Here is a 10,000-nt window from a genome sequence, read left to right as displayed (position 1 = left end):
GTATGTATGTGTGTGTGTGTGTGTGTGTGTGTGAGTGTGTGTGCGTGTGTGTAGTAATGGAGTAAGGGATCAGTGTGGTCCTCATGAGACTTCAATGCATCATAATTCACTATAAATATGGATCAAGTGCCGACATTCATAAAATTGATGTAATTCAAACAGAAACTTCTAGACAAAATATCACAGTATGTGTGTGTGTGTGTGTGTGTGTGTGTGTGTGTGTGTGTGTGTGTGTGTTACCTTCAGAAGTGAGTGTATCAGGGTTGCAGTGGCAGAACCTCTTGGAGAAGTGCACTAACACCCTCTCCCGTTCCTGAGTCTCCCCCATCAGAGGAAACGCCTTCAGGAAACTCCTACAAGACAGAAACAACCAGAGTGAGAACGACAGAGAGGAGGAAAGGAGGAGAGATAGAGAGGTGGAGAGGTGGAGAGGAGGATAGAGAGATAGAGAGGTGGAGAGGAGGAGAGAGAGGTGGAGAGGAGGAGAGAGAGGTGGAGAGGAGGAGAGGGGAGAGAGGTGGAGGAGGATAGAGAGATAGAGGTGGAGAGGAGGAGAGATAGGTGGAAAGGAGGATAGAGAGGTAGAGAGGAGGATAGAGAGATAGAGAGGTGGAGAGGTGGAGAGGAGGATAGAGAGATAGAGAGGTGGAGAGGAGGAGAGAGAGGTGGAGAGGAGGAGAGGAGGAGAGAGAGGTGGAGAGGAGGAGAGGGGAGAGAGGTGGAGGAGGATAGAGAGATAGAGGTGGAGAGGAGGAGAGATAGGTGGAAAGGAGGATAGAGAGGTAGAGAGGAGGATAGAGAGATAGAGAGGTGGAGAGGTGGATAGAGATAGAGAGGTGGAGAGGAAGAGATAGAGAGGTAGAGAGGAGGAGGAGAGGAGGAGAGAGAGGTGGAGAGACAGAGGTGGAGAGATAGAGAGGTGGAAAGTTAGAGAGGTAGAGAGAAGGAGAGAAAGATGGAGAAGTGGAGAGGAGGAGAGAAAGAGAGTTCCAAGGTCCAAGTGGGCTGGACAACAGAGGAGAAAGAGAGAGATGTAGGACAAGGGCAGGAGAGAGAAAGAGAGGGAGAGAGAAAGAGAGGGAGAGAAAGAGAGGGAGAGAAAGAGAGGGAGAGAGAAAGAGAGGGAGAGAAAGAGAGGGAGAGAAAAAAAGGGAGAAAGATAGGGGAGAGAAGGAAAGAGTGACTGGTAGGGTTGGGTATCGTTTGGGTTTTATCCGATACCGGTGCTAAAACGATACTTTTAAAACGGTGCCGGTGCCGAAACGGTGCCTAAACCGGTACTTTGTTTTTAAAATATTTTAAATTAAAATGGTCTAAAGCATGAATTGCTTTTTTTATTGATGAGACAAATTTGAACATGAAATTGAACTGTTATATTCAATTTACTATCAATATCTCATTGCTCCTATGAATAATACATTTAAATGTTTAAACAGCTTGTCATGCATGCACACACAATGGTAAGCTCTGCTTTCAAGTTTACCCAGTGTAGGCGGTTTGCCATAATGTATGTTAAAACTGCCAGGTCATGGACAACGGCATTTGCAAACAAGCTAATCTAACAGGGACTCTACTTTCCAGTTAATTCAGTGTGTTGCCAAATGCTTCAAGAAATTGTATGTCTTAACCCATAAGACGCAGTAGTTTTGAACATGTTAGGCTACATGTCGGTGTTGAAGTGTTAAGATTCCCAGCAGAAGGCATTTTAACAGCAACTATGGCTATGCGTTAACACCAGTCAGCTGAGTTTAATTAGCGATAACGTACGGAGAACGTTTCGTAGCCTCTTTGACAGCTCAGTGACATCAGGTATGTAACCTACATATTTGTTTTTGCCAGCTAACTTTTAACATGATCTTCATATTCATTGTGATGCTATATGGACCTCATGCACATGAAAGATTAATATCATGCCATTATGTTGTTTAACACACCGTGAAATAAAGTTTTCACCTTACAACTTTGCTGATAACATTTCAAATAAATGTCAGTTAGCGCATTAGCAAGGATATTGTATATAGGCTAGGCTAGCCTACTGTTGATGTTGTTTCATAGCCTTTTGCTTGTGTGTAGTTAGGCCCACTGCTAGATTTTGACAGGAGCTCGCGATATCGCTTTAAAGTAAGCTACTTGGGCTCACGCAAGCTGTCAAACACTGTCCAGTCATGTGGTGCACCCCTCTGGTTTATACATCCAGTGTTTATCATATGTTAGCTAACTGTATCTGGATGTGTTGCTATCAGAGCAAGACGTTAGAGATGGCGCATGACATGCAGTGATGCCTTGTATTAAAAATGCCATATTAGAACCGTGTTTCGGTGCCCAACCCTAGTGACTGGGCATGAGAGAGATAGATAGAGAGAGAGAGAGAGAGTGAGAGAGAGAGAGAGAGAGAGACAGCTGAGTCACTGTTGACAATGGTGTGAGTTGACATAGAATGACATGTACTGCAGGGTGTGTGTGTGTGTGTGTGTGTGTGTGTGTGTGTGTGTGTGTGCGTGTTTGCGTGCATGTGTGTGTGTACAGTATGTGTGTGTGTGTGTGATGTGAGTCAGGGGTCAGATCCGGTCAGCAGAGGCTGATATTCTGTGAGAGCCTGTGCATTCTCATATCACGCACATGATTGTGTGGTTTCACGGCCGGTGTGCTGTGTATGAGACCAGCCTGGAGTGTGTGTGTGTATGTGTGTGTGTGTGCGTGTGCGTGTGCGTGTGTGTGCATGCATGCGTGCGTGCGTGCGTGCGTGTGTGTGTGTGTGTGTGTGTGTGTGTGTGTGTGTGTGATTGTGTTGTTTCAGGGCCAGTGTGCTGTGTATGAGACCAGCCTGGAGGAGAGGAGGCGAGAGAGAAGGTTGATGCGATAACAGTAACAGTAACCAAAAAGCACTGGGAGACTACAGACCTCTGCCAAGGCCAAACTACAGACCTCTGCCAAGGCCAAACTACAGACCTCTGCCAAGGTTAAACGGCGTATTGTGCAACGCTAGTGAAAGTGAAACTTAACCAGTGGTCCGGTCTTTCATTCCGCAGGTCTGTCCTTGGACCATGCAACACCCTGGATGGCAATCTGATTTTGCTATCTGGGACTGGGACTTTTCCACCAAAAAATTGGGCTTGTAGTTTTTGCGTAATTCTGGACACAGACAAACCACTCTGATAACACACTCTCCTTGGTAGAGGTAATAAGATGCACACACACACACACACACACACACACACACACACAACATTGGCCCAGACTCACCTGAGAGCTCGATCGAGTGACAGGTCAGAGAAGTCGAAGAAGGTTAGATACTCCGACGCCACCATCTGGCTGAAGTCGTTACTGCAGGGAGAGAAAAGACAGGAGGAATGGAGATGTAAAGGAGGACTACACATCCACACACACACACACACACACACACCGACACACACACACACACACACACACACACACACACACACTCTCTCTCCACATTCACAATCCTAGACACACCAATGCAAACCACATACACACTCAAATTCATAAGCATAGAAAAACACAAACATAACCACATACACACACACACACACACACACTCATTCACTCAGAGACCCCACCCCCCACACACACACAAAATCATAGAACACACAAATTTACAGACATGCATAAATGCTCAAACACACCACACACACACACACACACACACACACACACTCTCACACACAGACTGGTCTACGCCCTCTTACTCACTTCTTGCCCAAGTGTCGTGCCACATCGCAGCGTTTGAATCCCTCCAGGTGATACAAACGCTTGGCCAATCGCTTTGCGGCGTCAGAGTCGGCACGGCAACCATTGGCGAGTGTATCCGTGCTCCCGCGGGCAAGCTGTTCCAAGCTGCCGAGTTCCGACTCGGAGTCTGAGAGCACATCTGCCAAGCTGGCATCACTATAGCAACAACACCACAAGAAAAACAAAAACACCAACATCACACATATGAAGTAGAGACCTCACAGTGACCAATATCATCCAACCCACATGCTATGTATGTGACTGGTGCATGTGTGTGTGTGTGTGTGTTGTAACTTTTAAACTACAAGCAATACGAGACATAGCCTTTTCTAAAATTCAACATCTTTTTGCAAATGTCCATATTCCACAGAAAGTACTGCGTGAAATGGACAACAAAACTGTAAATATGGTTAGGAAATGGCTGTGTCTTAATACACATTCCACCAGATGTTTTATCTTCCAGAAAAAACAGGACGGGGGGCTTGGAGTTCCAAACTGTATGTGGGAGTATACCGCCACAAGACAGTCTCACCTCACCAACATGCTGAATTGTGACACCAGCGTGAGGCAAATGGCCAGAGCATCCTTAATGCTGGATTTTAAGAGACGGAAAGTGCTACATGCATGCAGTGGGGATGACAACTTCCTGGGCTTTAAAAGAAAGCCCAACGGAAAGCTTGATGGACAAGCACAGAGTTTTGGCGTGTCATCTGACTGGCCAGACCTAAATTACCTATGCCAGAGAACAGGCACTGAATTGAAGTGGACTTCCCATCTCCAACCTGTGGAGGTCTCTGATGCAGTTGTGGAGGATCCATCTGTTGTTGTGGAAGCCAGGCTAAACCATAACAGCATTGTTCACCTGCTCCAGCCTAGAACATCCAGGCAGACTCTCCTGTCTATTCAGAGAGCCCAAAATATGGAGTACTGGTCCAGTCTAAAGCTACAGGGAAAGTTGGCCAAACTGCCCTTTGCGGACCACTCTGCATCCCACACCATCTTTAGCAATGCCAACATCAGTGAGGAGATCTTTATTTTCTGTATAAAAGCACGTCTACAGGTTCTTCCCACCAAATACAACCTTTCACTGTGGTTTCCTTCCATCCATTCACCTCTCTGCATGCTGCATGACCCCCCTCAACACCTGGAGTCAGTAGCCCACATTATGAACAGTTGCACATCACTTAAAGGACTGTATATTGCCAGACACAACAGACTTGTGGATCTCATTGCTGCTCAGATTCCCTGTGTGGCTGATGAAAAGCTCTATAAAAACACTACTGTACAGTCTGATTGGTTTAACTCACCTGCAAACACTTTTGTAGGAATACCAAATACACCAGATATTGTTGTCATATCTCAGCATTCCAGAACAGTTAAGCTATTTGAAGTAGCATGTGCATTTGATCTGTTTATGGAGGACTCTTACCTTTCTAAGACTGTAAAATATCAGTCATTAATATCTACCATCGAAAACCTTGGCTACAGATGCCAGCTTATTGTGCTAGTGTTTGGTAGTCTAGGGCATGTACACAGGCTGGCGACCCGGGGACTTTGTATTAGGGGGCTACTGAAAACAAGAGCCAAACAGTTGGTAAAGTACTGCTCAATTTCAGCCATTATAGGAAGCATGTTTATTTGGAAAAGGAGATGTTTTCTGTACCCCTGAGATTGTATTGTCATACATAACAATGTGTTGATGTGGTTAAATCTGTTTGATCATTCAAAACATTTGATTCCTAATGAAAATTTACTTGTAATGTGGAATTGAATAAAGTATCTAATGTGTCTATGTGTGTATTTACAGGTGAGGTGTGAAGCGTGTGGACTTTTTTGCCTTTTGGTTTGTGTGAGTGCATGAACATATGTGTGAGTGTGTGTGTGTGTGTGTGTGTGTGAGTGCATGTATATGTGTGTATGTGTATGTGTGTGTGTGAGAGAGTGCATGTGTTTGTGTGTGTGTGTGTGTGTGTGAGCACACAGCAAAGATGTGTAGATAATATCTTAAGTAAATTACGCGGTGTCTGGTGCCACACTCAGTAACCTGATACACTTAATGCCCATTCCAAAGTAGCAGATTAACACAATGAGCTCTGATCCACTGGTATGTGAATGTGTCTCTCTCATGTGTGCGTGTGTGTGGTGAGAGAGGAGGGGTGTGTTCATGTGTGTGAGCGTCTAGCGAGCGTGTGTGGTTAGGAGAGGAGGAGTGTGTTCCTGCGTGTGAACATCTAGTGAGTGAGTGTGTGTGTGTGTGGTTAGGAGTGGAGGAATGTATTCCTGTGTGTGAGCAGTTAAGCAGGGTTTCCTAGATCGTTTGGCCCAAGGGCCAAATTATGTCAAGCATGCCAAACCAAGGGCCAAAGCATTCAGGATAAACACACATACACCTGCAAACATTTAAAAATTGAAAAAATAATCATCCTAACACTCACACACATTTCTATATCTGACTCTGACCAAAAGCATTTTCATTTAATGCACCTCTGAAAGCAAAATAACAACATTGCGACAATATGATACCTGCCCAAATGATCTTGATACTGATACTAAATTGATTCTAGTATAGGGCAACAACCAAAACATCAGCAAAAGTACCGGAATAACCAACATGCAATTTAACATTTTCAAAATCTGCCCCGATCTGGCAAACTTGCATAGTGCGGTTATAGCCGATGGAGGGTCGCGAAGCGCTGTTCTCGTTCACCCTATTATGATTTGATGAACCACTGAAACGATTTTGGATACATTATTTTAAGGTACAAAAAACCTTTAATACATAGTCATTGTGGTCAGCACATGCCAGACACACACATGTCGGCGCGGGCCACTCATTTGAGTCTTGTGGGCCAGATGTGGCCCGCGGGCCGCCATTTGGGGAACGCTGATGTAGTGAGTGTGTGTGTGTGTGTGTGTGCGTGTGTGTGTGGCCAGGAGGAGAGTGTATTCCAGTGTGTGAGCATGTAGTGAACGTGTGTGTGTGGGAGAGAATGACTGTCTTGGTAACTGGATTAAGATGATCCCCAATCATGCATACCATCAGCACGGGGCCAGAGCAGGCAGCAGGTTCCCCACACACACTTCCAATATCTCTCCATCAACACTCACACACACACACACACACACACACACACACACACACACACTTACACACACACACACACACACACACACACACACACATACACACACACACACACACACACACACACACACTTACACACACACACACGTTTGGGCTGGTGAAAATCAGGAGAGAATTGTATGTGTCTAAACACATCTACGAGGTCCTTTCATCTGTGACCACCAGCACCACCCTCCCCTCCCTCCATCCCTGCTGTTGCTAACAAACCATTTACCAATACCAAAAGGTTCTGCACACAAGCTAAATGAAACAAAGGACAGAAATGTGTGTGTGTGTGTGTGTGTGTGTGTGTGTGTGTGTGCGCGTGTGCGTGTTTGTGTGTGTGGTCCACCTTGCTCATGAATACCAAGTCTTTCATCTGGACAAACCACCACTATGCTACATGCGCCGGGGATTCTGGGAGGATGAGTCAGATTTTTGTCTTGATGTGATTACACCAATTACATTACACTTCAACTCAATAAGATGCCATTAGCATGGGCGTTACCATGGCAGCCACGGAACCCAGTGTCCTCAGCCAGGAGGAGAGAGAGAGGTTGCAAGAGAAATAGAGAAAGCAAGAGAAATAGAGAAGGTATAGTAGTATAGTATAAGTGTCTACTGTGTGTGTGTGTGTGTGTGTGTGTGTGTGTGTGTGTGTGTGTGTGTCAGGATGTCTGGTCTAGGCTGTATAAGTCACAAGAATCTGATATCATTAAAATACATGAGAATGAAAATAACTCATACACATACCTTATGAGTAATTGTTGATCTGTTTGTTCTGCATGAATGCAACCCAACCAGTGCAAAGGTCTTTCTACTGCAACAAGTTAATAATTGTGCAATCAAGGGTTTCTGTCTTTGTGATTCATGGCCAATCATTTTAGAGCATTATAAAGCTTACCCATCAGCCTCATAACACCTGTAAATGGAGATATCGGATCATTACACAGTGAGAAGATCAATACCAGCGGAGCAAGCCCTCCCCATCCGATCAATAACGACCAATTGATCGGTTTCAGAGTGATTGATCAGAGTAAATGGTTTCCATGGAGAGAGTGAATAGATGCTCGTGCCTGGTGTTAGGTAAGACGCACTGAGGTAGACGAGGACGAAGGCCCCTATCTGATGATGACCTACATTGATGTTAAGAGTGTGTGTGTGTGTGTGTGTGTGTGTGTGTGTGTGTATGTGTGTGTGTACATGTGCGTGTAGCACCAGGTTCCTACCTCCGCGCACACGCTCATAAAGTCGGCAGCAGAGACATGAGACTGCTTGTCTATGACTCATAGGTAATCTCTCCTCATCCCTCTCTCTCTCTCTCCTCTTCTCTCCCTCCCTCTTTCTCCTGACAACTCTCCTTACTTTAACGCACCCACTCTATCTTTTTTCTTTTTTCTACATCCCTCTTTCCCACACAGTTCAATGCTTTATCTCCTCTGTTCTCCTCTCTCTCTTTCTATCTTTCTTTTCCTCCACCTGACAAAACCCTCCCTCTGTCGTTTTATTTATTTCTTCTGCATGCCTACTTGCTCTCTCTTGCTCTCTCTCAGTCGCGTGTCTAAGTCTTGCTCAAAGGGGTGTGTCATGCAGGGGTGTGGAGACTGAGGTGAGCTGCCAACATCCAAAATCTCTCTGAACTTGAATGTGTTAGAATGCCAGTGTGTGTGTGTGTGTGTGTGTGTGTGTGTGTGTGTGTGTGTATGTGTGTTTGTGTGTGTGTGTCCTTTCTGTCAGCTTACATGTATTTCATTCAGTTTCCACAGCTCATGAACTCAGCGATTTATAGTTATTCAACAAAATGATACAACAAATCACACACACACACACACACACACACACACACACACACTCACGGGTTGTCAACTGCCACACTCTTTGGTGAGTGTGTGTTTGTGTGTGTGTGTGTGTGTGTGTGTTGCCTATCTGCCAGCTCATATGTATTTCATACAGTTAAAACATTTCCACAGCTCATGTTCTCTACTGGCAACCCAGCAACTTATAGTTAGCCAACAAAATCATATAAAACAATTAGTCGTATGACACACACACACACACACACACAAAAGTTGTCAACTGTCACACTGCTCAAAATGTGTGTGTGTGTGTGCGTGTGTGTGTGTGTGTGTGTGTGTGTGTGTGTGTGTGTGTGTGCACGCGCGTGTGTGTATGTGTATGTGTGCATATGCATCTGTGTGTGCATGTCATCTCTGCAGCCCGCTGGCCATAGCATGAAGTCACATGTTACACACAATCCATGACACAAGTTTGTTCAGGAGTCATTATTGTCTTAAAGCATAGGCCTACATAATCTCCTTCAACTCAATTACACAGAACAGCACAAAGTTATATTATGTTATAGGCTAGTCTACCCTAGCCTACTGGTCTAATATCTGGGGGGAAGCATCCCATTACAATTCAACACGAGTAAAATAATAAAAAAAAAAACATGTTAAAATAAGTTATTTCCTTATACATTTGAAATAGTGTGCGTGACAGAACTCTAAGAACTCACAGAAGTTCCAGCAGAAAGTCGAAGTGATGATCATATTCCTCTTTCCACATATTCCCGCCGTCACGGTCACTCAGTCTCGCGGACTGAGCGACATCCGCTGAGGCGTTCCTCCTGACCCCATTCGCCTTCGACTGTAGTTTTCCCCCAACAAGCAGTTTAAGTAATCAGGTTCTTTCCTAATGGACTAACTTTTTCCCGGCGTCATATGCCGAGACGAACGCCGCTATGTGCCATCTCATCCCTAGGTTTTACCTCGTAAATCGAGGCGCAATGCCTTCTTACATGTGAGACAATTGAACACTATCTGAACGGGGCAAGAGCCCGGCGTCAAAGGCACGCACGCCCGAAGTTGGCTGTCGGGTAGTTTTGCGATTTCCCCTCGCGTTCCCAAACCCCGGCAAGCAGGGGAAGGGGGCGGAGAATTGTCCTGGAGAGTGCGACATATTTCCGCCGTTTTAAGAGCACAGCTGGCGGCGTGCCAGATGTCTACACCGCTGTACACCACTGTCCGCCACCAGCGGTGACATAAAACCTCAATCTGTCCGGTCCAGTTAATATAACACCTAGTGTGCAGGTGGCCTCGCACTGTGGAGAGTATTCATGGATCATAT

General features: G+C 45.4%; 1 protein-coding gene across 2 annotated transcripts in view; it reads right to left on the bottom strand.

Moving 5' to 3' along the window:
* psd2 (pleckstrin and Sec7 domain containing 2) overlaps positions 1 to 9,762 on the bottom strand; it is a 23,078-nt gene extending 13,316 nt beyond the window's left edge. The window contains exons 1-4 of one of the 2 annotated variants that reach the window (XM_076287588.1): positions 9,390 to 9,762; positions 3,712 to 3,906; positions 3,244 to 3,324; positions 241 to 353 (exon numbers count right to left, since the gene is read on the bottom strand). In XM_076287588.1, the coding sequence (XP_076143703.1) occupies positions 241 to 353; positions 3,244 to 3,324; positions 3,712 to 3,906; positions 9,390 to 9,439 (439 nt within the window). In that variant the 5' untranslated portion in view covers positions 9,440 to 9,762. The remainder of the gene's footprint in view (positions 1 to 240; positions 354 to 3,243; positions 3,325 to 3,711; positions 3,907 to 9,389) is intronic. The other variant, XM_076287587.1, reaches the window with a different exon arrangement.
* Positions 9,763 to 10,000: the final 238 nt, after the last annotated feature.

This window comes from Alosa pseudoharengus, unplaced genomic scaffold, assembly GCF_046254945.1.
Source record: "Alosa pseudoharengus isolate Yale_2024_CS ecotype anadromous, Long Island Sound unplaced genomic scaffold, YU_APseudo_1.1 YU_APseudo_1.1_scf_16, whole genome shotgun sequence".
Taxonomy (NCBI): Eukaryota; Metazoa; Chordata; class Actinopteri; order Clupeiformes; family Clupeidae; genus Alosa; species Alosa pseudoharengus.
Note: the sequence above shows the minus strand (reverse complement) of the source record. Positions and strands in the feature narration are given on the sequence as shown.